Source organism: Chroicocephalus ridibundus, chromosome 1, assembly GCF_963924245.1.
Source record: "Chroicocephalus ridibundus chromosome 1, bChrRid1.1, whole genome shotgun sequence".
Taxonomy (NCBI): Eukaryota; Metazoa; Chordata; class Aves; order Charadriiformes; family Laridae; genus Chroicocephalus; species Chroicocephalus ridibundus.
The window spans coordinates 68,557,658-68,585,201 of record NC_086284.1 but is presented as its reverse complement, the minus strand read 5'-3'; the positions used below and the strand labels follow the sequence as shown (position 1 = coordinate 68,585,201).

Genomic DNA, 27,544 nt, shown 5'->3' with positions numbered 1-27,544 from the left:
AAATTTTTCCTAACATCCAATCTAAACCTCCTCTGGAGTACAGGTCAATGACTCAGTCCGTGATTAACTGTTTATTGTTCTGCGTGATAGGAGGATGCATCCTTTACACTGCTCTTCCATCCGGATAGCAATCAGTATTGCTTTCTGAAAAAGATGAAAGAAGAATAAACATCTTTCTCCAGGTATCCTTTATCAAAATTACAGTCAAGGCAATCAAAGTTTTCTGTTTAGTAGTAATTTGTGAGTCTTTGGGACAGCATGGACGGTGACTCAGAACCATGATCTGGGTCAGTCTCAGCAGACCCCTTGAACGAAAACATTCAGCCTACACAGAGGTGTGTGTGTTTGTGGGCAAAACATGTTTAAAAGGCTGCCAGGCTACAGAGCCCTTTCTTGCACTGCATGGCAGAAGCACAGAAAAACAGAACGTACCAGAATGGAGCACGTAATTGCACAAGCACAAAGTTTGAAAGGATGGTATTAATAAAGCTCAGTTGTTACCAAGTGAGATTTCTTCCTACGTGAACTCGCTTAGGCTCACAGGATGCCATTTAAATACATCTTTCAAAATAGTTTCCTTCCAAAGTCCAAATGTGGGCTGCACCTGAGCTCGGCCTTAGGAAAAAGTCATTCTTTGCCAGGGAGTAAGAGGCGTGGGATTGAAGTTGGTGTTTTGCTCAGTGTTTATCCAGGGGTGCGGTGAATTAGCAAAACATTCTTGTCATAGGCGGAACAGAGCAAGAAAGCCGTTGACAAAGTATCACCATAGAGCATAATTAGAAATGGGAGAAGCCGTCTGCATTTGACTAAATCTCTTACTGCCCAACACCTCATTCCAATGTTTACAGACTTTTGGAAACCCTTTATTGCAGGCTTTCCTTCTGACGGGTCCCTGAAGGGGAGGCTGGCTCCAGCGTATCAGAAAATGGGCAGGAAAATATATTAATTTGCAAGTTATTAAATAAATAAACACGCCTGTGGAGACATCTGTTTTTCTGGGTGTAGAGTTACTTACGCTGGGTAGGGCTAAGGATTTCCTGGCTTGCTTTACGCTGGGTTGCAGAAACGAGGCTTTTGCCCTTCGCTTTGCAGGTCCACTCTTGCGGTTTCATTGAACAAAGCCCCCACAAAATCCCTGGGTTATGAAATATTTCCTCTCTGTTGGGTCCCGGACAAGAGATGCCATCTGCAGAGCCAGAAAAGGAAGTCCTTGCCTTATAGAGAGCGCTCTCAGTGTGACACAATGGCTGATATAAAGTGTCGGGGCAGCTGAGCCGAAGGCAAAGGAACAAAGGAAGATCAAGATTCGGTGGCTGCCTCGGACAAAAGGAAAGCGGAAAGTGTCTTGGGGATGGATAAATTTAAGGCTGCGCTGGTGCTGGCTGGGGTAGGGGATGCTCTCGGTTATCGCAATTTCTCCCGAGAAAACAATGCCTTAGGGGCAAAAATCCAGCAGGAGCTGAAGGAAATTGGAGGGCTGGAGAACCTGGTGCTCTCTCCCGACAAGTGGCCAGTAAGCGACAACACGCTCATGCACATGGCTACGGCAGAGGCTGTCATCACAGGTAGGTATGCCGGGGCTAGTGAGTGCAGTCCGGAAAGGAACAAAACGGCCAAGCTGCTGCATTTCTTAGAATAAACCTGAGTGCCGGGGGTGTTGTGAGAAAGTGTGTCACAAATGCTGCTTACGTGAATGATAGTGTGCGTTAGCACGTCTCCTCCACGAGCATAATTTTGTGGCCATTGCGCAAACTGGGGAGTTAGGATTTCTTGAACATGGAGGGGCTCGCCCTATATTTTCCCCAGATTTATACAGTTGGTTAGAGCTTAAAGACTAAAATACCGCATGTCCGGCGTAACAAAAATAATTGCTAAGTCGATTATCTGAATGTTGTAATACATTGGGGAATAATATAGCCACTAGAAATTCTACTGTAAAAGACAAGAGCTCTTCTAAGTGCATTTTTAACATGTTTATGTTCAGAACTCCAGGCTGGAGTAGAGTCGCCTTAATACCTCTTTCAGGCTAAAATCACTAGCGCTGTCTCCTCTTTGCTGCCCCTGGGGCAAAGGGTTGCACCTGCAAGGCCAGAAGTGCAACAATTTGTTTTCTAAGGAGAGATCCTTAGTCCAAAAACTATCCTAACATACTAAGTTTATTATAAAGTCTATCAGAATAATGGAAGTTACTGATCTATGTCTTCCAAAATCACAATAGTTTGAGAGAGAACATTTGGTTTTTCTTAAGGTAGGAGTAGTCTTTTGTAAGATGCAATGATATTTATATCGACACCCTGCCAACTGGACTAGAGCTTTCTGAGACTGTCAAGATCATCGTTGAAAATACACCAGAAGACAGTGACCATCCAGCAATATTTTGCCTCTTCAGAACAAATCAAAGCTTTTAATCTCTGTAAAAATATTCCTGATTTTTCTCAACACGCCTAACGCTGGGTAGCTAACAGTAGCAGAAGCTCACAATGGAGCTTCACGTCAATGAAATTTCCCCTGTGCTTCTGTTTCCGTGCTTTATCTGCCTGCTTCCAATCTGCTCTAAATTTAGGACATAGGGATCAGTTGAAGAGAGTGTTGGACACTTCATGCTTGGCTATTAGCTAACCAATGGTTTAAGAGGTAGCTAATACACTAAAGATAAGGGCAAGATGTCAGCCTATCAAGAAAAAAGATGACTGACGTATTTCTGAATATAGGCTATGATTAAATACATACTGTATGTTTCTTGCTTATTGAGCTCTCTGAAACCATAACTTCTGGGTAATCAAGCCAGTTAGGCTAGCAGTAAAATAATCAACCTTATTTCTTAAATACAGCAGGAGCACCGAGGGTCTAAAGAAAAAAAGTCTCAGCTATAACTCCCATCAGCTGTGTTTATCCTCGCTCATTTCTTTGGCCTGATCAGACAAGCTTTTTAAAAAGGTGCTTTTATGGACTGGTGAGAAAGCAACAAGCTGGTGTGGGGAATTTTAGTAAGAAATCTTTATTTCCTAGTAACTTTGGTGAACGGGGGAAAACAAGTCCTTCTCTCTGCTACTCACAAGGGAAACAGAACCCCTCCTGCCCACCGCAGCATCTCCTCCTGGCAAGGGGAGCACTAAAAAGCCACTGGGCTTGGTCATGGCCTGGCCCATGTGCAAAATCACTCAAGTCAACAGAGTGAAGCTAAAGGTGAATGCCGGTCCGTGAGGTTGAAGGCAGCTGCCACCGGCCTCAGGGACCTGCTTTCCTCGTGTGGCAGGGAGCCCTCACTGCTGGTGTCTGAGACTAAGGAATATATGAAGACTATTTTCAGTGGTGCCTGGCTCAAGCTGGAACACAGGAAGTTCCATCTCAACATGAGGAGGAACTTCTTTACTTTGAGGGTGGCAGAGCACTGGCACAGGCTGCCCAGAGAGGTGGTGGAGTCTCCATCTCTGGAGACATTCAAAACCCGCCTGGACGCGTTCCTGTGCAACCTGCTCTGGGTGACCCTGCTGTGGCAGGGGGGTTGGACTAGATGATCTCCAGAGGTCCCTTCCAACCCCTACCAGTCTGTGATTCTGTGATATTGAGTGCCTGAAAGATTACCAGAAAAAAAAAGAAAAGAAAAAAGGAGTGGAAATAAGCAATAAAAACATTCCTGCCCATCACTGCTCTGCTTCCCACATGTCCCGTTCGCTGTCTGCATGCGTGGAGGGCAACCCAGGAGGACCATGGCCAGAAGGAGCAGGGTCTGCGAGCACTGCTGCAGACTGAGCTGGCGCTCCCCAAATCCACTGCATGGACAGACTTAAGGTTTGATCCCACAATGAAGGATAAAAGAAACATCTGCTGCCAGTAGGAATCTGTCCCATAAGGAAGGAATGAAAACAGCATTGTCAAAAGCACAAGGAACTACCCCTGCTACAAGGAAAGCCTTTTCCTCTCTGACTTAAATACAGGTTTAAAAAAAAATAAGGATTCATTTCTAAATAAAGAACCTGTCCTATTGACTTGAGGGCTGAGATGGCAGCCCGGGTCTGGCTGTGGGAAGCGCGGTGGGCTCGGGCAGGCTGGAGGTGCTGGACCACAGGGACTCTGGCTCTGGGGACGAGGCTTCTGCAGAAGCTGCCTGGGCAGTAAATCCTGCTCCTGGCTCCCATCCGGAGAAACTGACACCTGATTCCTAAATCTGGAAAGAGTCGGCAGATTGAAAGTATCTTGTTCCTCTAGAATTGTATGTGGGATGGCCAGCATAATGGAGAGGGTATTCTTTTATGCGAAAGGAGGGGAATCTTGGTTTTACACTGCATCTTCTTTATTCACCTGTCTGCGTAACTGGCAGTTTCAAGTGGCTCTGGTTTATGGGGCTCCACACTTTCTCTTAAACTAAACCTCTTCTGTGGATGTCAAGAAATCACCGTCTTTGACAAAATGAGGATATTTTTAGAACTTCCCCTCCTGCGTCGCTCAATCTGTGCGTCAAACTAAGTATTGTGTGGGGTTTCTCTAAGTACATAGGAAAGATATAACTGGACACATCCCGATGGTCTCCTCAGTTCCCACTGCTTACACAAGTGTAATAGATGCCAGTGGAAGCTTTTCCTCAGCAAGAGCCGAGGGCAGGGATCCTCAAGCCCAGCAACACACACCAGCAGCCGAGAGAAGCAGCTATATAGAAGGAACAGTATATGTTTAACAGGTGGAAGATTCCTCCTTAGGCAAGACTGTAGGCCTTGGTAAAAATAATCAATAAACAGATATTGTTAGTGAACTTATTCCAGAAGTAAAATTATCTGCTGGAAATACTATAGACTGTAGGGATCTACTATGTTACTGATCTTTCTAATAATTTTTATAAAAGCTCGCTGTTCTGGTTACTGTATCAACATAAGATATAGGGATGCCAAAGTAAATATAAAATACAGAATAAAAAACAACGTCACTAATTTGCTTTTATGTTTAATCATATATACCACTTTAAAATAATCCAGTGGTAATTTAAAAAAAAAAAAAGGCTTTCATTTTTAAATTGGATTTGCGTCCGCAAATGACGGCAAAGGAACAGGCTGAGCCAGGCACCGCTGGCTTCATGCGCACACCCAGTCCCTGCGGTGGCAACCCACTCACCTTACAGTTAGACACCTCTGCAAAATACTTCACACCATGGAGCCTAAATAGAGCTCCTGAGCAGCTAGAGTTGACAAACAGAATGCCTTCATCTTTCCAATTAAAGGAATTAAGAGTGGAAAGAAAAGCAGGAGAAGATGAGACAGAGGGATGAGGCTGTTCTCCCTCCAGCCCGCTCTCGTGGTGTGTAAAAATGTGTTGACAGTGGCACCAGAAACACGAGTTGGTGCATTGGAAGTGGAAATGGGAACATTTCTTAAATGCGCAGTGAGCTTGCTTGTTTGTGTTCAGTGCTCTCTTGCTCTTCTGCCTTCACATAGCCACCTTCTGTTCCCTCCTCTGAGCAGATTACTGGTGTTTAGAAGACCTGTACCGGGAGCTGGTAAAGCGCTACGTGGATGCTATCGACAAGCTCTCGGGGAGGCGGCCAGATCCCGCTACCATTGAAGGCTGCAGAGAATTAAAGCCAGACAACTACCTTCTCGCTTGGCACACACCGTTCAATGAAAAGGGTACGGTACCACTTTCCATCTATAGATCCTGGCTTAAATAATACATGCTTTCGGTGTTTGTGGCTGTATGGAAATTGTTTCCTTTTTCCCCCTGACATCAAAGGCTACTACCCTTGAAACGTTTCCATGTTTGCCTGAGGATGGCAAGAGATCTGCCAGGAATTCCTTCTGTAGGGCACTATGTCCTCTCGTAAATGAACCCTTCCCTCTTTAACATCTATTTAAAGAGACTTTGTTCTTGGCTCTGTGCCTCTGGGTCCAGACCTTTGTCCTTGAGTTTAATGGTTATTTTAAGAAATATTTTCTGACATTTCTCGTTTAAATATTTGTAGTCTTGGATCTTTTCAGTGACAACAAATCTGAAACAAAAAGCCATACCTGTGAAATGCTCTATGTGCCAACATGTTCACTGGAGGGAAAGCAGAGAGTTGCCTCCAGCTGGAAGCCCTGCTAACAACTATGACTGTTTTGCTGATAATCCCAAATATTCTTAGCCCCTTTTCCCTACCCATGACCCCCTCTTTCTTGCTCTTTATGATAATTCCATTTTATGATGAATTGAATTTCTACTTCAAGTTAAACAGCGCACATGCAGCTATGTGCACACACATACGCATATACCCATCCAGTGCAATTAATCTTGAAAGACCGTAGAGACACCACATCATCGTCATCATCGGAGGAGGAGGCGGTAGAGCTGGATGGCCACAAGATGATGGCAGCTCACGCAGGCGTTGCGCTGTGTCGGTGTGACGCTCTGCCCCTGCAGTACGTATTGGCACCGCTCAATGGCATTGCATATTGATGCAACATCATGGCAAAGGCCCGGCGGCACAACGCCATGGCTATTGCCGGGTCTCTGCAGTCAGTTTTCTCTGACACAAAAAGCAGCATCCCTCGCTCGGCCCCCGCTCCTCACAACAGCTGCTGGGAGGGAGAAGGATCCAATCCCCGTTTATTTAGCTCACCCCACTATCAGCCAGGCAGATCTGAGAGAGTGCCCCTTTGGCAGTTGTCTTGTGTTTTGTGATTGACAGTGAGTAAAATTTGGACAAAATGATTGTGGGAGCTGATGCTGGCCCTGAGCAGCTCTCAACACCTCCAGCAGTGGATCACGGCTGTTCCCCAATCCATTGCTGTGTTGGAGCCGCATCTCTTCTTTTAGCCTTCCTCCTCACCAGCTTTCCATGATGAACTATTTGCTCTTGGGATACTCTGGGCTAGAATGATCTAAAATTAATTCCTGCCTTGAGGCCTGGCAGCTAAAACCTTCCTTCTCCAACTGGTCTGACAAATATCATCCTGAAGCCTCAAGAAGCCTTTTTTTTACCATGAGAGCAAAAGAACCAGTGACCTGAGGTGGAGATGTTCAGCCTGCCATGGGACCTGACACTGCTATGGACATAATTAATTAACTTTTTAACTGAATTCTCAGAAGTTTTTTGTCAAGACAAAAACATTCCATGGGCATTGAATGCCTAGCAGTCAGGTGATATCTTGGATGGGCTGGAACTAAAATGCTATTTTCTTGTGGGCATTTTATCTTATCTCACTTCTAGCAAGAATTCATGTGCCAGCCTTCATGGACCAGTGAAATCGTAGCTTAGGTAATTTTGCATTGTTTATATGAAGCTCCTCTGCTCAAATTCGTGTGGGTATAGTCAGCACACTGAGTTCTTAAGTCAAACTGCCCTGCGTGTCTCTTTGCCACCTCATGTGATGCTCATTCCCACACTCATTGCAGAGGTACCTAAATTATGTTAAAGGCTGGTGAGATTCCTGACCACCTGAAGGCCTGCCCAAAGCTCTGTAACACCTTCCGTTTTAAGAGCTTGTTTCCAATTTATGCCATTGATAAGCTCGAGGCTGCAATTTTCAGGGTTGAGAGTTTGCCGATGCTTGTCTGTCATCATTTGTTAAAAATTTTGATGCAGATGAGTCTGCTGTTTCTGAGATGTGGTAAAAATGTTTTGTTCCACTACTAAAAACTCAAACCATTCAGAAGAGACATCTCTGACATAAGGTGGTACCCCTTGAGCCGGAGATGTGCCTTCGGAGCCACGGTGAAAGTCCAGTCAAACGGCAGCTTGGCTCTACCTGTGTCGCGTGCGTTTCAGGCTGAGGCGGCCACATCGAAGCTGGCCTTTATTTGCAGCTACTGGAGCAGCTGTAGGGCTTCCTAGTAGCACTTGAGGACAGGGCCCTTTTGCTGGTGGCGTTGCTAGGGGAGCATGAAGAAAAAGTATGAGTTAAATGCAGAAAGTTGGGAGCAAAAAGGAAGGTTAAGCCACAGAGGGACGGCAGATAAAGGGGCCAGGCTCTAAGTTCTCATGCAGGTCTGTAAGACACATCCTCTTCAGGGCTTGGCAGCAAGCTGATCTCTACAGATGCAGAGCAAAGAAAAGGACACTGAGGTATTACATACTAAGAGAGAACATCATGCAAGAATGAAAATGATGTAATAGGGAAATGTCAACACAGTTTTTGTGAAAAGAAGTGGCACATCAGAAATCTATTAGAAAGCTCATGAAGTAACCAAGAAAGAGGAGGAAAAAGATGTGAAGGTGGTCTGTTAGGATTTTCAAAAGATGCTCAATAAGGTCCCTCATCTGAGCCACTAAGCAATGAGGCACTAAGTTGCTACAGGATGATGGAAAGGTTCTCCTGAGGACAATCAACTAGTCAAAAGACAGTAAATAAAGAGCAGGAGCTTGCAGTCTGTCTTCTCCATAGAGAAGGAGATCCCTGTGCTGGACCTCTGTCCAATGTGTTGACAAACGCAAGTGTGTAGTGGGTCAAAAAATTCAAAGGTAATATGACACAGAGTTGTGGAAGAGTTGCTACTGTTGCACAGTAGCAGAACCAAATGATGCAGATAAATGAAAAGTCATACATGTTGGGGGGGGGGCGGGGTGTGGGATGGGACAGGACATGACACACAGAGAAAACTCACTGTCTCCTCCAGCACAGGAACTAGGGACCTCAAATGAAAGTGGCAGATCATGAGTTCAAAGCAACCAAAAGGAAGGACTTCTTCACACAACACCTAATTAAGCTGCACGACTGTTTTCCAATGCCAATTTGCAGATGCTACAGTTCGTGTGAGTTCAAGAAAAAGCTGGACAAATTCACCCAAGGTAAATCCTTCAAGGGTTGTTAAGCAGAAAGGTGAATAACCAGCTGCCTTCTGGATCAGGGAGATAAACTGTCATCAGCTTGGTTAGTACAAAGGGGTAGTGTCATTGTACTTTACCTTTTCTTAAGTGTCCTCTCCATTGGCCACTGTCAGATGTGGTAAACTAGGTAGACCTTTAGTCTGATCACAGAGGACAGTCCTTATCTCCTTACACATGTTTCTCACCTGTTGCTTGGACTATTCTTGCTGCCCCTTACTTCATTGATTCAAGTGGTAGATACCGAGACGTGGGAGGTAACAGCCGCTAATCACTTGAAGGCCCGTCTAGGCTTAATGTTACTCCATGCAATGGAATTTTTTCTTACCAAGTTCGCTTGTCTAATTCTGCAGAAGGTTTCAATATAAATTCCCAGACTGGAGGAACACAATGAAGTTGCAAATACAAGCTCTTTCAGACCAGCAGTCAGATTACTGTAGTGTATCCTCCACTTTGGATATACTAAGAGATGTTATTCAGTTAGCAGCTATGTGTAGCACAACACCCTTCCCTCCTGGATAATTAGTACAGATTGTGTCCTTCGGAGGAACCAGGACTGCATAGTGAAGATGCCTCTCATCTTCTGCTCTATGGCAGCAGATGGTTTAATGAGGAGTTCAGTCTTGCAAGCAGGAGAAGATATGTTCTCCCAGTTAAGCTGACTGGTACTCTGGAAGACTGTGTTTCTTTCCTGACTTTTACTTGTGGTTTCTGTGTGATTTGAGGCATAGGCATACAGTTTTATCTGCTCCTGACTCCTTAACAACCAGGCACTACAGCTGCAGTAGATGTGAGGTACAGGAGCAATCCCACTATTTGCAGAACCAGTATCCAGCCTTTTCATGAGGAGCAGTGGCCAAAGGTGTTCTGGAGAGGGCCCCCTTCATTGCTATCAGGAAGGTTACCAAGAGATGAGGAAGCAAGCTCTGAGCTTGCAGGGAATAAAATGGTGTTTTGCAAAACCTTTCATGTCACATTTATCAGGTGTTTGGCCTTTTGGAGGAGACTTATTGCAGGCAAAATTTGCACATTAGTCTCTGAGGTGGAAGGGAAGAAATGTCTTCAGCTAACTGAACTAGATCACCTAACCAGGGTGCTCACTCAGGATAGCTGCTCTCTGGGGAGAAGAGCCTTCTCTTAAAATTCAGACCCTCGTTGGTCTGTGTTGCACCTGGACAGGCCAATGGGTGGCTTATGTTAGTTTGGCTCAGGCTTCGGTTTGTCTTGAAGTAAATCTTCCTGCCATCTCCACTACCACACTTTCGTCACAGTCACAATCTTAGGATGCCCGAGCTGGTGCCTCTTGGGATGACACTAAATGGCAAGTAGTGCTCCAAGAGAGTCCCTGGTGCTCTGCACCCACAGTGGGCACAGCCCAGGGGAGTGGCTGAGGGCTCTTCTCAAGATAGGCATCTAAAAGCCCTGACCCTGGCTCCTCCGCATCTGCTGCTTGAATTCACTCTAATGAATTGCTCCTACTATGCCATTGTATTGGCTAATGGAGATATAGCCTTTCTCCACACTGCCTGTCTGGGAAAGACAGGGAGACTGCTCCTGATGCAGGTTCCACGGAGGCTAAAATTAGGTGGCATAAATATGCCCCTTATCTTCCAGGGACCAAGTAGAGAAATGCTGATTGCTCTCAGCTATACCCAAGGTCACTGGGACGTGTGACTGAGCAAAGACAGCGCTGAAAAATGCCAAGTACTTTGAAAAATCGAACCCTATCCATCTCAGGGTGGGTGCCTGCAATGAGTTAATGCTTTTTTGGGCACTGGCTCACCAGCTGCAAAGGGGAGATAATCACCTCATTGGTGCCTTGTGAAGATAAGCTCATTAAAACTTCTGTGGGATCCTGATATTACTGTGATAAGTACTGCAGAGAAACTCATTAGCAAATTTAACTCTCCACTCAAGGAAGTGTTTAAAAGTTGAGCACCTGGTTTCGTGCACTCAGTGCTGAGGATTAAAAGAAATAGTGAATCAGCTATTCAATAAATAAACTCCATGCTGCACAAGGTAGAAATTCCCAAGACCAAGCTCAGGAAGCGCAGGCTGTACCATACTGAGCGTGCACACATGCACTGACTTCAGGTCACACGGGAAACCTCCATTCTGACATTGCCTAACTTTGGAGGATTTGGCTCTGTAGCCTTTAGTTTCTTTTTGGACACATTATTTCTGTATGTAGCAGAAACTATTTTGTGAACTACCTGTGGGGCTCTCCAGGATGAAACGTGCATTAAAATTGTGAGATCAACTGTGATACTCACATAAAGTGTTTTAAATCGTGTGCTTTCAGCATGAAGACTACTCAAATAAGGGCATAGTAAAAGTGTATCTGTTTCTCAAACTTCTGTTTCCAGTGCTGACGTCTGGAGCAAGCAAAACAGAGGTGTCAGCCAAGAATGAGTAAAGATGGCACGAGAGTATGAATCAAGCAAGTGCTGTGAACAAGAGAGCGTGCTGCTTTCTGAACCTACTACGCTCTTTGTAGCACTTGAGAATATTGGGATGTACCTGTAAAACCGGAACGTGTAGAAGCGAAATTCCTCACAAGAAACTTTCAAAACTTGTAACTCGCTTTGTACGCTAATTTCCCACTCCCTAACAAGTTCCCACACACGAGTTGAATTAATAAAATGCGCTTGTTTCGCATTTCACCGACATATTTGCGTATCATTAGTCTCCTTTTAAATGCTTGCATTATCTTTTTACTTTAGGTTCTGGATTTGGAGCAGCCACAAAAGCCATGTGTTTAGGTATGCGATACTGGAAGCCAGAGAGGCTGGAGTCACTCATTGAAGTGAGCATTGAGTGCGGACGAATGACTCATAACCATCCTACAGGTAACGCCCGCTGACGTATCGGCGCGCTGAGGTCCCTAATGATGCGTTTCGCTTCCACGGGGACTAACATCGCTCTTGTGAATTCACCTGGTTAAAATGCTTCTGCTTGGCAGACTCCAAGGCCTTGGTTTGAATTTTGCTTGGTTAGTATATACCTGTATATATTACTTATGTAAGCTTATATATTTGCTTGTATAGTATATACATGTGTATATTATTTATGTAAGCTTACATATTTGCTTGTCTATTACACAAACAGCGGCCTCAGGCATAGGAGCCTTCCCTCCTAGAATCCCAATAACTAAACACAACCCATCTTGTCCAAAACATATTCATGTCACTTGCCCTGATCAAATTTTAGGCTTTGTGTACATCTAGGTGACTCACTGTTATCATGCAAGTTTATGGTTCAGGGGATAATAACATTTTTCTCTTCACAGGTTTTATCATATCCAATCACTGTAGGTAAAGGTAGAAAGCCAAAAAAATCTAATGCCGCATATTTTAGGACACAATCTGAAGCATTCTCTAAACAACATAAATCAGTAGATTTAATGTTTTGAATATTTAGGTCTGTCATTCTGACAATTTTATGCTATGTAAGCGGGTATTCATTCCGCCTGCTTTCGACAGCAATAAATAGAACCATAATGAATGGTGACATGTTCAACATGGTCAGGGCTTTGAAGCAGTCAGAAAAGCCATCAGGATGGCATAAAATTAGAGGAAAAGAATTCAAAGCAAAGCAGAAAATACCATTAAGCCTATATATAAAGTCCATGGTGCATTAGCAGCAGTAAGACTGCTTGCAGTTCTGGGCCTCCTGCCTCAGAAAGGACTTACTAGAGTCAGAAAATGGCAGCAAGGAGCATCCAAGTCATCAAACACCTTCCATACAGGAAGAAATTACACCCAGAAGGAGTTTTCAGCTGGGAAAAGAGTGGCACAGTGGGGAGGTGGGAAGGAGAGAGGTAGAAGGGCCACCACGGACCTCACTACCACCCTGAAAGGTGCCAGGGAAACCTCAGTTGTGATTCTCATAACTCAAAGACAGGGGAAACCCAATTGACGTGTCAGTCAGGGCTGAAACAAACAGACAAAGGAAATGCTTCCCCGTGTCGTGCATCGTTAAGCTGCAGCCCTCGCTGCTGCAGGCAGCTGCAAAGTCCACGGGTACGCCTGGGTTCAAAAGGGATCAGGCAAGCGGATGAGAAGGGCTGTTGCTGTTAAAAGCAATCGAGCTGTGTAATTAAAATTGGCCCTAAGCTAGTCCAGAAGCTCTGGGGAGCAGAGCAGCCAAACCAATTAGGCTCATTCTGTATTGGTATTAATAAGCAGAGCCAGAAACCTCGGCTGGGGCTTGTTTTCTTCCCCGGTGAGGGGCAGGAGGCTTCGTGAGGTCTGCCAGGAGTAGGGCAATAGCATCAGGGGGATGGGGCTACCTGGGGAGTGGGCAAGAAGAGACTGCCAGCCCCTCAAAACCTTCTGGGCATGACCCAGCCTCTATCACCCTCTTCACCACCCATTGACCCCTGCTAGCTCTTTGCTTCACCCTCTAAACCCTCTGCTGCCACCCTCACGCTGAAAGCGACACTTCAGGATCTTTACAGCAGTTGGGTTAGGTGCCGTCTATCCGAGTGAGACCCTTTGAGCTGTTTTTTTAATTCTTTCTGAAAGCATCTGTTGGATTCTGTGTCAGACACACCTTTGGCCTGACCCAGTATTGCAGGTCTTATGGCAGAGAGAATGAGTAAACCTCTCTGCTGGACTTGTAACCTCCTAAAATAATTTGGTTTTACCTTCAGCAAAACACACAAAGTTCATGCTTACCTCTATGCATGAGTGAATGCTTTTGGACCCATGCACCGAGAGAAACACACGCATCAATACTTTGCTCACCTGGGGTTTATTTCAATGACTGAGTTGTTTTCTTAACCTTCTTTTGCACGTTGCACTGGGTTGGTTTTGCTGCCTTTGACAGAATGCCAAGAGCACAAGCAAATACCAGAAATGATCTCCTCTGTTTCTGACGTCATGGAAGCGTTGAGCGCCCATTAACAGAAAGTTCATCTTAATTATGTTTGTATCCAAAGTGGAAGACTTAGCTAGGCAGGCAGACAGCATGTCTTACTTGGACAATTGCCTCTGTCCTCTAAGGCGACATGGCCTTGTCCCATTAGAGTAAAGAAGCAATTGTCCAAGTAAAGCATGGACTTGTCCTCTTAGAGTAAAATGAGCCAGAAACAATGTTATATCTAACAACCACAGCCCTTGAGCTGGATGACTCTGTAAGCAAGGTGATACAGCCTGTAATCAAATCACTTTGTGCAAGTCAATTATTTCACGTGACTTCAGTTAGAAGATTTTCAGTATTACATTAGTGGATGATGTTTATTTTTGACCCCTACATCAATTTCTGTCATGTTACACCACCGAGAACAGAAGGTCTCTTCTATGTAAAATAAGTTGTAAACTAGCAGGCACCGCACATCAGCCAAGAATCTCAACGTGCCATGAGCCAGCCTGCAAACAGGCAGACGTAGGTTATGTACGTTCGTTAATTTACCCAACAGCCTTCAGGCATTCCACTAATGATTTTATGTAGGGTGTGACAAGGATGGTAAGATCCCAAACCGCGCCTCAGTAATCATTGTTGTCTATGAATTCCAGGCTTTCTAGGGTCCCTATGCACAGCTCTCTTTGTGGCGTACGCAATACAAGGGAAACCCCTTGTGCAGTGGGGAAGAGAGATGATGAAGGTTGTGCCGATGGCTGAAGAATACTGCAAGAAGACCATTCGCCACATGGCAGGTAATGGGTCTGAATTGAAAGAGCTGTTTTCTTAAATGTATGTTTGGCTAGAAAAACACTGACGAAACATCACTCCCCAGTCTCTCCATTTTTGCTGCTTCCCCCCCTCTCCCATCTCCGTTGTGCGTCCTCCTGCTTTTCTGCTCAGCCTGTAAGCTCTTCGCGGGTGGCACTGCCTTCTTCTACTGTCCGTTAGGTGCCTGGCATATTGATGGCAAAAATACAAAGAGAAATAGCAATGATAATGCCCTACTGCACAGATTTATTTTTAGGAAGCCTTCAAAGATTGCTGGGCAGGGGGGAGGGAGGAAATGGTATTCAGCAGGTTATTAGGCAAACAGACTGCTGAGATACGAATTATGCAGCTCCCTTCCATCAATTAGCACAGTCCAATATTTTCCATAAGACAACACACTGACATTCCTCATTTTTGCCAGCAGAAGTTCCCCTGCAGATGCCTCCTGACTGAGAGTTTTAGCTTTTGACAGCAAATTCAGATTTGACTTGTTGCTTTTGTGAACAAACATATAAGATACAACCTGTTGTATCCTTGTTTTAAAACAACTGAGCGTAACGCAACTACTGAACTTGATATTGCTCCTTTACTAGTGTGTGTGGTCTTCAGGGCAAAGGTATTTTAGTCCCCTCTTGCCAGGGAGTGAACCATTTGTAATGGTGAGACCTGCTGTGGACAAACGAGTATCATTACACTAAAACATCGAGGAAAGAGGTTTTTCTGTCTGTCTCAAAGGATGGCTGTTGAGAAAGACTGGATTCAACGGAAATCTTTACTCAAGAACACTCGGGAATAAAGATTTACCTGGGAAGGGAAGCTGCTGCTTTAAAATCTGAAAGGAGCCCCAGGGAGCCTTCCTGAAAGACCCTGCGTTTTCGTCTGCGCCTCATTGCGCACCAGGATTTTTTTAGCCGAGACCTATGAGGAGCAGGTGCAGGATTAGTGTGAGCGAGCTCCTCTGTGAGCGGCTTTGCAGCAGGTCCCTGTCACTCCACCCCAGCAGGAGCCCTCGGCGTGGAGGTATGCGTGCTGGACTCCTGAGGCATGCTCTCCAGCTAGTGCCGGTATTGTTGAGCTTCGTCCTATTTTGGTAGGGGGAAAAGTCTCCTGCATTAAAGTTAAGCTCCTTGGCTGGTGAGATGCACGGCAAAGAAATCCTGCCAAACAGAGCCCTCCAGTTTTAGAAAACTCTTTTTTAGCTGCGTTATCCCCCGTGGATAACAAACACGGTATTCGGTCGCAGAGGGCTCGACTCAGCAGCCCCCTCTGATATTCAGTTGTGATTACTTGCCAGATAGTCCCATGGACCTGAATGTGACCGTCATCTCAGGCTGGGCTCAAGGGATGGGGCAGAGACTTGCTAGGGCTAGTGGCATGGGATTTCTGACCGTGCTACAGGTCGGCCACACAACCAAAATTCTCCTGCAACTCCTTTGTTTACAAGCCTGTGCATTGGAATAATGACACTTCATTGCTTGTTGAGATGCTACATAGAAAACATTCATTTTCGAGGCATTCTTGGTTTATAGTCATGGGTGAAATAGGGGAAAAAAAACCCAAAACACAAAGAAAGAAACCTCTCAGGTCACCTGCATTTTTAAAAGAAGTCTTGGAACTAGCTGGTGTAACCAGGATGCCAGTAGTTTACTTCAACCAACAACACTGTGTGATTATTTTTTCTCAAGATGCTCTCCTTGGCCTGATGGCTGTGAGTGCACTTTCACTCTGTTTTTCTAAACACTCCCCTATTTTTAGGGTTCTAATGAATGGCTTCCTTGTAATCAGGCAGAACTGGGGCATGGGCTCAGGAAAAGGGCAGCTGGGCATTCCCAGGCGCACAGGGCCACGTGGCTGAAGGCTCATCCCTGTCTGGGGCTGGGCAACCAGCAACTTTGTGAAAGTGTCAGGTCCTATAAGGCAGCTTGGATTTTTTACCGTGGAGTTGAACCGCTTTAAAAATCTTAATTGCCAAAGAGGGTCACCAGTGAATCTCACTGATTTCTAATTCCTTACCCCATCGGCTTCCCAGGCCGTTGGGGGTTTCACTCAGGCCCCAATTCTGCAGACAGGTGCGTGTGTGTGCGCTTAACAGGTCAGGGTGACTTATGCGCTTCTTTAAGCTTTTATAAAAAGGTTGAACCAGAGCATTGGATTGAAAATGTGCTGAATTTGGTAAGATTATTCACACGTGCAAAGTTAAATGTGATTAGAGGTGCTCTTCCTAAAGTGACAGAAAAAGGAGAAAGACCTGTGGTTCTTAAAAAAGGCCTATTTGTATGGACACAGATAGCAGATGTGTGTGTTATTTATCCCTTTTACTACATTTGATATGTATTAGAAGCAAATGGAAACCTTAGTCTTTCCTATCTGCCTTTTCCTGAAAAAACACACAGAAATACTGTGAGAATGGAGCAGAAATACTAGAGAAATTATGTGAATAAAAACTGGTAACTGAGGTAAGAGGCAATTTGTATTTAGGACATGCAAGCAATTTTAGTTACTCTTTAATCAGAATGAAGGAATATAGGAATTGCCACAGAATTTATTTTTTCCTTTCTTTTTGTTGACTCTTATCTTTTCCGTGGAATGCGCCTCAGTAAATTCTCTAAAAATCTCATCTTGATGTATCTTAAGGTAATGTTGATATACCATAAAATAGCATAAGATTCTGAAAATAATTTCTTCTTTCTTTCACGTCTTCTGTTTCCAGTTAGAAGTCCCACTTCATATTAAAATGCATACTTAGTACATATGCCCGTTTAGAGTATGTTACTGTACAATACCCAATTTTTCAGGTCAATCAATACTGTTATTTTCTTTAAAATGTACTAAAGTAGAACTGAAAATGTTGCCGAGATGAAATGCCACATCATCAATTTCTTTTGCATTCAGAATATCAGGAGCACTGGTTTTACTTCGAAGCCAAGTGGCAGTTTTATTTGGAGGAGAGAGAAATCAACGAGGAGAATCAGAATAAAGCTGTCTTTCCGGACAACTATGACGCAGAGGAGCGAGAAAAGGTAACTGCAACTTCAGAAAGCACTCGGAAAGGCTCCGAACAGAGGTGTATTTTCAAAGAGAAACACCAGTATTTTTCAACTGTTTCCAATGCCAGAACAGTCAGGAAGTCTTTAGATTTTTTTCTAGCATTTCAAGAAAGAAAAAACAACTCGCATCCTTGGCTCAGGCATGTGTTAATGTAAAAAAGGAGTTGCCCCCGGTCCTGCGGCTGCTGCAATGGGAGGAAAAGGTGCAGAGAGGCAGACTTAGTGCTCAGATGTGTTGAGGCCCAGAGCAGGTACAAAATTTAAGCCACGGCTATTTGAGGGTTGGAAAAGGCAAACGCCTCGCTCTCAAGAAAGCCTAATGGGGCTGTGGCCCGGGTCCCACAGAAATCCCCCCGAGTGCTAGGAGCTGGACTTGGATATGGTCCTTCGAATAGAAGACAGCCGTCCTAAGCAATGCTCTGCCAACACAGGCTGTGCCCAGGCTAGTTTTAAGTGTCTCAAGAGATGGTGTTTCACCACGTCCCACGGGATACTATTTTATAGCGTACATGATCTTGCCTTTGCCTCATGACTTCTGGTTGTATCTTATTAACTCAAGAGAAATAATGTGTCTTCTTCCCTGGTGTTTACAGCTTTCTGATACGTGCTGGCACCTCTCAAAGCTCTCCACTTAGCAGCCAAGCAATAAGTATGTGGTTCTTGTCACCTTTTCCCATAAATCAGTCCTTTTTTCCAGACTATTAAAGCACAGTTCTATTCTGAGAAGTCACTTTGTATATTTTTAGGTGCTCTTCTACACAGTGAAAATTGTCAATGGAAGATAGATTGACTGTGGATAATAAGAAATTGCTTACTCTAAACATAAAGAATAGCTCTCCTCCTAGTTTTATTTTATTAATTCAGTGCTGTGAGCTTGTTCCTAGTTTTTTGTTCCTTCCAGTTCTATGGGAGTCTTAGCAGAGCTTTAGGAGAGATCAAACTCAACAGTATTTCCCCATGATCATTTCAAGAAAGAACTGCATGGATTCCTAATGCAGAAACAAAATTGACCTTCGTTGCCCAAGACCAACTAGTTTGGCCTATTGAGCTATTTATTTTGATATATAAGAAAGGAAAATGTTGCTTGACGCTCAAACTCCACCACCAGCCAGAGACCACAGCCTGACAGAAGCATGCTTGTAGCCATGGAAAGAATAAATGAGGAGGAGGTAACCATCCTGCCTGTCTGTTTCCCAGGGGTGTTTTCCTTTGCACTCCCTCTAAACTACCTAGCCACTTGTGTCTGGAGGTATAGCTAGTTGCTTTTGTACAGGCAATTAATAAAGCACCAATATCTGGCACTGCTCTTGCCAACAGATGTATACACATTCCTGCTCGACCAGGAACACCCTTCTGCAGGCACATACCCGCTGCAGAAGGTGTGAAAGTGAAGCCCTTGAACTTGGCTTGGATTGATCTGAGTACATTGCAAAGGCAATTTCCCCCTTTCAAAAAAATTACACCTCAAAATGCTAAGCAGCAAAGACTACATTCTGTATAAGCATGTATACAGCTTAAATTTGGGGATAACTAGAAATGTGGGAATAAAAGACAAATTACCCCTTCTTGAACGTATAAATACAAGATGGGCCAATGTAGGATAAATATTTTTTCAGTGATACGTGTTTGGAACATGCTAGATACGCAGCAAATAGGCATAAACTGCACTGCACTTGGCATCAGCTTTGCTTCTGCAAACAAGTCATAGAATCATGGAATCACAGAATGGTTTGGGTTGGAAGGGACCTTAAAGACCATCTAGTTCCAACCCCCTGCCATGGGCAGGGACACCTCCCACTAGACCAGGCTGCTCAAAGCCCCATCCAGCCTGGCCTTGAACACTTCCAGGGATGGGGCATCCACAGCTTCTCTGGGCAACCTGTTCCAGAGTCTCACCACCCTCACAGTAAGGAATTTCTTCCTAATATCTAGTATAATTTTCCCCTTTTTCAGTTTAAAACTGCTACCCCTCATCCTATCGCTCACCCTGCTCACTTTCCCAGGCTGGACACAACATGTGTGACAAAACGAGAGAGGAACCGAACCAAAGTCACCCAGGCCAATTAGACTCTGAGGACCTTGTCCCCTTAAGACGGAGTTGCTTAAAGCATCACTGAGAAAGGACCCAGAAAGGGAAGCAAAAAGGAAGGAAGGGGAGTGCTAGCTAGCAGTGGGTCAGCTCCTGGAGGGTGAGGAAGTCAGAGGCAGCTGTAATTACTGACTACAGGGGTTTAAAGCAAAGAGGGGATCTGTGAATTACCTCCAAGGCTTGGCAGCAGCTCAGTGCCTTCAGCAGGAGGGAGTATGTGTTGACACCTCTGTCCATGCACTCTGCGCTGCCGCTTCTTGCCTGCCCGCCTGAGGGAAGCTGGGCTGGTGTCACACCGCAGGGCTGCACCAAGGCACAGGACCTGAAGGGAGGTGGCGCTTTTGAAATGTTTGATAAATGCAGCCTTGGTGCAGTTAAGTGCCTCCAGGCTCGATCCGCAGGACAGCAATCCCTAGTGTAGAGTTGTTTCAGCAAGGCGAGACGACACCAGACGCGTGCAGAGCATCAGTGTTCCTAAACAGCTAAATGGAGCGACACTTGAGCTGCCTGCCTGCGCACCCAGAATAGCACCTCCACGCTTAGTCCTCTTGCCTTTGGTAGTATTACACAGAATCACAGACTGGTAGGGGTTGGCGGGGACCTCTGGAGATCATCTAGTCCAACCCCCCTGCCAGAGCAGGGTCACCTACAGCAGGTTGCACAGGAACGCGTCCAGGTGGGTTTTGAACGTCTCCAGAGACGAAGACTCCACCACCTCCCTGGGCAGCCTGTGCCAGTGCTCTGACACCCTCAAAGTAAAGAAGTTCCTCCTCATGTTGAGATGGAACTTCCTATGTTCCAGCTTGTGCCTGTTACCTCTTGTCCTGTCCCCGGGCACCACTGAAAAAAGACTGGCCCCATCCTCCTGACGTGTGTCAGTACTGCTCCACCAGCATCCAAACCACAGCAATAAGGCCAGAAAGTTTGCATGTGTCCGAGGACAGCATAAAGACATAAATAAACTCTCTAGATTGAAAAAAAAAGAACCAAAAAAACCCAAAACAAAAACACCAAACACCAAACAAAAAGCAAGCAGCAAAGTGAAGCTGTAGTCCAGCTCTGCCTAGTTTGATGTACGTGCAGATAACCACAACCAAGTAATGGCTGAGGTGGAAGTGAATAGGCAGAAATGCAAACCCTTCATATGTGTTGCCGAAGCCAAGAGCCAGCCAAGCAGCAACAATTCAACTTACCATCATGTAACTTAAACTTCAGGGAATAAAGCTGCCCATTTCCTTTAAAGGAAGGTATTTTTTTTTACTGTAAGTTTATCACTATTGAGTTCATTTGGGGATTTCAGACAGGAAAAAGTGAGCTCTGGAGGTACCTCCTCTTAGAGAAAATCCAGTTTTCCTTTGCAAACCTAGATGTGGGGTTTGGATTTTTTTTCTTCTTTTTTCTCCTGGGGAAGAAATATTTCTTACATTTGCAAATTATTTTCCCTCTTGTTCAATATATGCTTGTGGAAGAGGCGAAAAAGGGTTTGTCAAGACATAGTCAGAGAAGGGGGCTTAGATTAACATAGTCTGAAATTGAGCCCCTAAAGAAATTACTGAATCAGAACTTTTTCACCCCCCATGTAAAACTTGGCTAATTAAAACATTTGCAAATGTGTGACAAGGGAGTTGAGAATATTTCCAAGAGGCAGAAAGAGGACTGACAAAGTCAGTCCTCACTCATGCTAATTTTTTAAATAATAAGGAATTTCTGGGGTGTGAACTTGGAATCTCTCTGGATCTTCTTTTTGGCATTCTTGGCTTGCTTAAGTCAAGCCAAGTTCTTGGCCTGCTGAGAATTTGGTGCGTTAAGTTGGGACGAAGGCTTATACCTGCCCCTCAGGCATCACCTGGGCTGTGGTGGCTGCCCCTGTGCCAGGGGCTATTCCCACCTAGCAGGGGAGAAGCCACCCCGGCACAGCCCCACGTCCCCCTTTCAAGTGCCCTACCCTGACACCGCCGTCTCTCCCGCAGACGTACCGGAGGTGGAGCTCTGAAGGCCGGGGTGGGAGACGAGGCCACGACGCCCCCATGATTGCCTACGACGCCCTGCTGGGCTGTGGTGGGGACTGGACAGAGCTCTGCAACCGCTCCATGTTCCACGGAGGTGAGGGCCCCGAGAATCCCATCCCGCTCCCTTGCCAGGGGTGTGGGAGAGCCCTCCTGGCCGTCTGCTGCCACTGTTGGCCAATCTGCCATGCTGCCCGTTAAACCTGCACCCCTGGTTTTACACCCTGAACCCCCTTCTTGTGGCGGCAGCTGCCACGCAAGGCATTCGCACCACTTTTCAAATGTTGCTCCAAGTCTTACAGTTTTGAGAGGGGCATGAAAAGTAAATCCAATATGCCTTAGTAAAGGGCTGGCATCTTCCCCTTCCAAAATCATAGAATTGTAGAATCATAGAATAGTTTGGGTTGGAAGGGACCATTACAGGTCATCTAGTCGAACCCCTGGCAATGAACAAGGGCATCTTCCACTAGACCAGGTTGCTCAGAGCCCTGTCCAACCTGGCCTTGAACGCCTCCAGGGATGGGGCATCTACCACCTCCCTGGGCAACCTGTTCCAGTGTCTTATCACCTTCACTATAAAAAAATTCTTCCTTCTATCTAGTCTAAACCTTCCCTCTTTTAGTTAAAGCCATCACCCCTTGTCCTATTGCAACAGGCCCTGCTAAAAGTTTGTCCTCATCTTTCCTGTAGGCCCCATTAAGAACTGAAGGACCACAATAAGCTCTCCCCAAAGCCTTCTCTTCTCCAGGCTGAACAACCTCGACTCTCTTAGCCTTTCCTCATAGCAGAGGCGCTCCAGCCCTCTGATTATTTTTGTGGCCCTCCAATCATTTTTGTGGCCCTCCTCTGGATCCGCTCCAACAGGTCCATGTCATTCCTGTGCTGAGGGCCCCAGAGCTGGATGCAGTACTCCAGGTGGGGTCTCCAGTGCCTTTGGCAATGCAACCTTTTAACTGCACATAGTGAAACCAAAAGAGCTCACGGCCCCTTGCTGCAGAGCACTACAAACCCGCAGGCACTGCATGGAACATCAGTGCCACTCACCATGGCTAGATGTTTAAAAAAGCATGCAATGCAATGCTGTGCTGTTAACGCTCTTCAACCCAGGACATTTGCCATGTGGCAGGGACCCCTGCAACTACTCTTCCCTCCTTTTTCCCTAGTGATGGCTAGCTGGTTGCAAGAGCTGTTGTGTTGGAGTGGACTTTCCCCAAACAAAATAAACTCCTAGCCCAGGAGGGCATGCTACAGAGGCGTCACCACATCCTTGCCTTGGTGAGGCGTCACCATATCCTTGCCTTGGTGCCATTCTCTCCCCTAGGGACCCTCACCTGGCACCGCCAGAGGCAGGACACAGGGTGGCGAAAGCCATCAGGACTGACCCAACGTGCCCCCACTGCGCTCCATCACCAGCATGGTATTTCCTCCCCTGTGCAGCGCTGTTTTTGGCTGTGTGTGGGAAGGTGACTCTAAGGGACCATTGCGATTGTGCTTAAACCTGCAGGAGAAAGTGCGGCTACTGGGTCTATCGCCGGCTGTCTGTACGGCTTGGTTTATGGCCTAAGCAAGGTCCCCAAAGGCTTGTACCAGGACCTGGAGCAACGGGAGAGGCTCGAGTACTTGGGCGAGAATCTTTACCGACTATCCATGGAGGAAAAGTAAAGCGTTTTCTGCCATTTTCTCTTTCTATAAAGACTATATCAAACCCTGTAGATAACTGACTGCCGTTCATAGTGAAGGAATTAGCCGGGAGTTAGTCTGACAGGCTGTGTGTAGATCGTGTGCAAGCAAAGATAGCTGAATTATTCAAGACTGGTTAGATGTTTATGGTCTTTGTGGTTTTTTTACAGATGTAAGGATTTGTGAGTATAAAGAGTGCTGCTTAAACCAGTGAGATGATCTCAAATGGAAAAAAATAAATAAAACCTCTTTTGATTGATTTCAGTCTAACTTGCTATAATACCACTTCCTAAACAGCTGTGACCAGTAATTACACATACAAAATTAATTTTCGGAACTAATGCTTTCCTGCAAAACTAATGGTAGCACCCATTTATGGGGATATTCTCTGTATATTTGACAATCCTTTCACCACTGCTATCCCTCCTTGTTCTCAAATCTAATGTGTCTGTGACACTTGTAAATCTAATGTCTCACGGATTAGCTTTTAATGAATTGCTGATCCCTGCATCAGCACTGTGGTGCAAGGTATTGTTACATTAGAAGCTTCCAGAAAAGGAAAAGCCAACACTAAAAATACCCCCAAGGAGCAGCAAAGCATCGTTGTGTCTAAAATTTCTGAATTACACTTTTATTTTTCTTCACTCTTCAGAACAAACTTTTTTTTTTTAATATAACTGGCTGAAATATTTGTAAATAAATTAATCATACACTATTTTCTAAGCATCATTCTTTATTTTTAGATTGAGCAGATTAGATGTTGCTGTATCAGTATCAGAATTTTTGGCTGAGGTCTTCAAGCAGTTGTAACAGATCAGCAGCCAGGCTGTGATGCATTTCACAAGTCTGAGCACCACAAAAACCCCATGAAAAAACCAATTACAACTGCTTTACCTTTTTCCTCTTTCCTTTTTTCCCCTTTCCTTTTTTCCCTTTTTTCCCTTTTTCCTCTTGTCTTGCCTCACCTTGCCTTGCTTCACCTTGCCTCACCTTGCCTCTCCAACTTCTTTTTCTTTTTCTTTTTCTTTTTCTTTTTCTTTCTTTTTCTTTTTCTTTTTCTTTTTCTTTTTCTTTTTCTTTTTCTTTTTCTTTTTCTTTTTCTTTTTCTTTTTCTTTTTCTTTTTCTTTTTCTTTTTCTTTTTCTTTTCCTTTTCCTTTTCCTTTTTTTCTTTCTGTTTCTCTTTCTCTTTTTGTTTTTCTTTCTTTTTCTCTTTTATTTTTCAAGAAAACCAACAAACTATGATTCAGTTAAAAGTTGCATACAGCAGACAAAGTAAACAGTAGACCTTGGTGAAGGAGATTCTGATGCACCTGCAGCAGCATGGGCACAAATCTGGAATCCTCAATGAAATGACACAGAAGAAGTGAGCACAGCATTTGTTCCTGCTGTTTAACCTTATGTTTTACCTCACAAGTTCAGAAACTGAGGTCTACATTGCACTTTCTAATCTTCACCCTGAGTGATTGCCTATGTGGTGTTGGTTTCTCCTATCTTTCTCCAGCTGCTGAACTGCATTTTAAAAAGATAGCTAAAAATACATAAGTACTTTCCTACCCCTTTTTCCATGTAAACAATTGCTGCAATCGTCACTGGGATGCTATGTGGCAGAAAGAGGAGCAGGTGATCCTTGTCGTTATGAATAGCAGCCTGCATGACAATATCCATATGGAAAGGTTTTCCGTACTATGAGCTACTTCAAACACTGTTTGAGCATGTTTTCTCTTTGCAGCTTCGCAAGGTGCTTTCTTGTTTGCTTTGGAGATATGTTAAACCAAAAGGAGTATTTGTATCAGTAGCTTTTGATTTAAGAGAATACCAAGACTTTCTAAAAACATTCCTTCTAGTTTAGGATGCCTCTAGCATATCTGTAATAAATTCAGCAATAGAGAAGAGAGAAGAACATATCCTGCATAAGGTAGGATTTTCTCTAGTACTTTGGCTTTTCCTCTTCCTTTAGAAAAAAAAAATCACCAAAAAAAATGGAGAGCTTTCATAACTGTTCCCACTTTACCTTCTATCCAGGCTGGGGAGGACCAAGTTTGTTTCAGAGACAAATAAGATAATATAACTTAACAGGTGGTTCCCAAAGACTGAACTTGTAGAGCACCATTTCTGCAGTTGTTGAGGTGAGCAGCGTGTTGGCCATCATTTCACTGACAGCACTAAAAGGGTCCAAGTGTTGTCCATTGGACCAAGCAGGTTCAAGCACTGGTCCAAGCAGGTGTATTGGTCCAAGCAGGTAGAGCTGCTCCTGGTTGCCTTCCTTAGCTACAGGCAGCTCTTTGAACCAAATTCCATGCAGAGCTGGGGAGCGACGGAGATGACCAGGGACAAGGGGGCCTACGGGATGCAGCATCTCAAGTGTCCCAGCTCGTGGCCATTTCCCCAGAGCCAGCCAACAGTGAGGCAGAGCAATCCATCAATCTCTGGCAGCTTCAGCAATTTGGACAGTGTCTTCCACTTTTTCTCCTGTCTTGTGATGAAGTCTCTGTAGTAGTGCCTCCTCCTGCCCATGCCCTGTCCTGCCCCACAGCAGCTAGTCCTTCGGGTTGCCAGGCTGTGCAAAATGGTGGTCAGATATTTAACAGGTAATTCAGGATCAAGCAGCAGGACCTTCTCTTCTCCACACCAGAGACAGGAAACCAGAAACTCCTTCAGCCATATGCGTATAGCAAATGCCAGGGGATTCCACCACCCACTGCTGCTCAGCAGCCTCCGGAGCCCTAATAGAGAAGAAAGGCAGGAGTGTGTTGGTGCAGGAGGGTGTGGGCAGGGCTGGGGGAGAGCTCCGGCTCCTATCCCTCTGTCACAGCCCGTTGGCTCTCCTCTGCTCCATGACACAGCAGTGGCTGCTGCAGAGGTTTCCCTGGGACGGGCCAGCCGGTGGGATAGGGTTGCACTGCCGCCCATTAGCATATCAGGCTGTTGCCACCCTGATGCTGCCATGATAAGTGTCACCAAAGAACCTATAAATAAATAACTAAGCTGCCTGTCTTATGCATCTTAATTATCCGTGGGCCAAGAAGACAGGAAACTTCTGAAGGTGTCCTTGCGTCCTCCGGAGGTCCAAGCGGTCTGTTCTCCAGACACTGAAAACAATGCAGCAGTGCTTCCAGAAGCCAGCAGCACGCCGAGGCAGGACCACGCACATTAAAAACAGTGGAAATCAGCATCTCTGGGGCAGTGGGGCAAGGAGGCTGAAGTCCACATTAGGCCATTTCACAACCTAAGGGAGGAGCCCAAGTATCCACCTTGTCATCCGGTGGGAAGTGACTTCTGCTGGTGTGGGGTTCCCCCTGCCTGTGCATGGGGGGTACCTGCCTGGTTCTTCCTGGCCATAGGTGTTTGTAGTTGATATAGAGATGACTCTATATCTTTGATAGGTCACATAGTTTAAGAACAGCAGGATGCAACTTGGCAAAAGGTGGTGAAGAAATATTAGGGATGATGTCTTGGCCTGTTGAAAATTGTGGTCGTGCTCCCAAACCTGAGAAACCCTCCACCTTTGCCCTCCTTCCCCAAGGCAGAAGTATAGTGCTTTCCAAGCACTGGGACAACACAATCTCATCACTACCCACATTTTCTGTGATGGTCTCAGAATTTAGTGTCATTGTACCATAGCCCTTGCACAGAATGCATTTCAGATTTGCACAGTCGTGACGCTGGTTTGCAGGTGCAGTCATCTTGGAAGAACTGCAGATGCCCTAAAAAGGTGCCGTAGCTGTTTGCTCATCTGCTACTGCTTGCTGGTGAATATTGATCAAGCACTCAACCCGTGCAACACGTCTTGGTACATAAGACAACGCAGCGTTCCCACAGATGCCACTTTTCAGAAGGCATCCTATAAGAATGCTCTAACATATATTTTACCAAAAGCATAAAAAGAAAACTCTGAAGAGAGCTCACTAATAATATATATTAATGAAGCTGTTTGAATTTTATATCTCATAAGTGATTAATTACCTTGACTACTTGTAATAAAGAGGGTCTGATCTTCTTCCCTTCACAATCAATGGTAGTTTGGCTATGGTGACCCACTGAAAGCAGGACTACTCCATATTTTACTCTGGCCATTTATTGTATCCAAAAAGTAGTCCAGAAGGGAAAGGTAAGCAGGGCTTCTGGTTCCACTGCTGTTCTGAGAGATCAGAGATGACACTAACTCATGCAGGTTGAGATGGCCCTATGTGTGTTTCTGAATACACCAGGCACTTCTTAGGGGAGGAGAGGAAAAAGTCTTCTGCCACGGCAATG

At 45.2% G+C, this 27,544-nt stretch overlaps 1 protein-coding gene across 1 annotated transcript; it reads left to right on the top strand.

Annotated features, from left to right (window-relative positions):
- The first annotated feature begins 1,099 nt into the window (after nucleotides 1-1,099).
- On the top strand, nucleotides 1,100-23,548 carry ADPRHL1 (ADP-ribosylhydrolase like 1). The gene is made up of 7 exons (XM_063338231.1): nucleotides 1,100-1,565; nucleotides 5,454-5,618; nucleotides 11,515-11,640; nucleotides 14,311-14,451; nucleotides 17,360-17,487; nucleotides 21,574-21,706; nucleotides 23,114-23,548. Exons 1-7 carry the CDS (start codon nucleotides 1,352-1,354, stop codon nucleotides 23,269-23,271), a joined length of 1,065 nt encoding a protein of 354 aa, XP_063194301.1. The 5' UTR covers nucleotides 1,100-1,351; the 3' UTR covers nucleotides 23,272-23,548.
- Nucleotides 23,549-27,544: the final 3,996 nt, after the last annotated feature.

Excerpts from the sequence above, each read along its gene's own strand:
- ADPRHL1 (XM_063338231.1), top strand. The coding sequence starts at position 1,352 with ATGGATAAATTTAAGGCTGCGCTGGTGCTGGCTGGGGTAGGGGATGCT. Across the intron at positions 11,641-14,310 it reads GACTCATAACCATCCTACAG|GCTTTCTAGGGTCCCTATGC; the intron begins GTAACGCCCGCT and ends TATGAATTCCAG. Across the intron at positions 14,452-17,359 it reads GACCATTCGCCACATGGCAG|AATATCAGGAGCACTGGTTT; the intron begins GTAATGGGTCTG and ends TTTTGCATTCAG.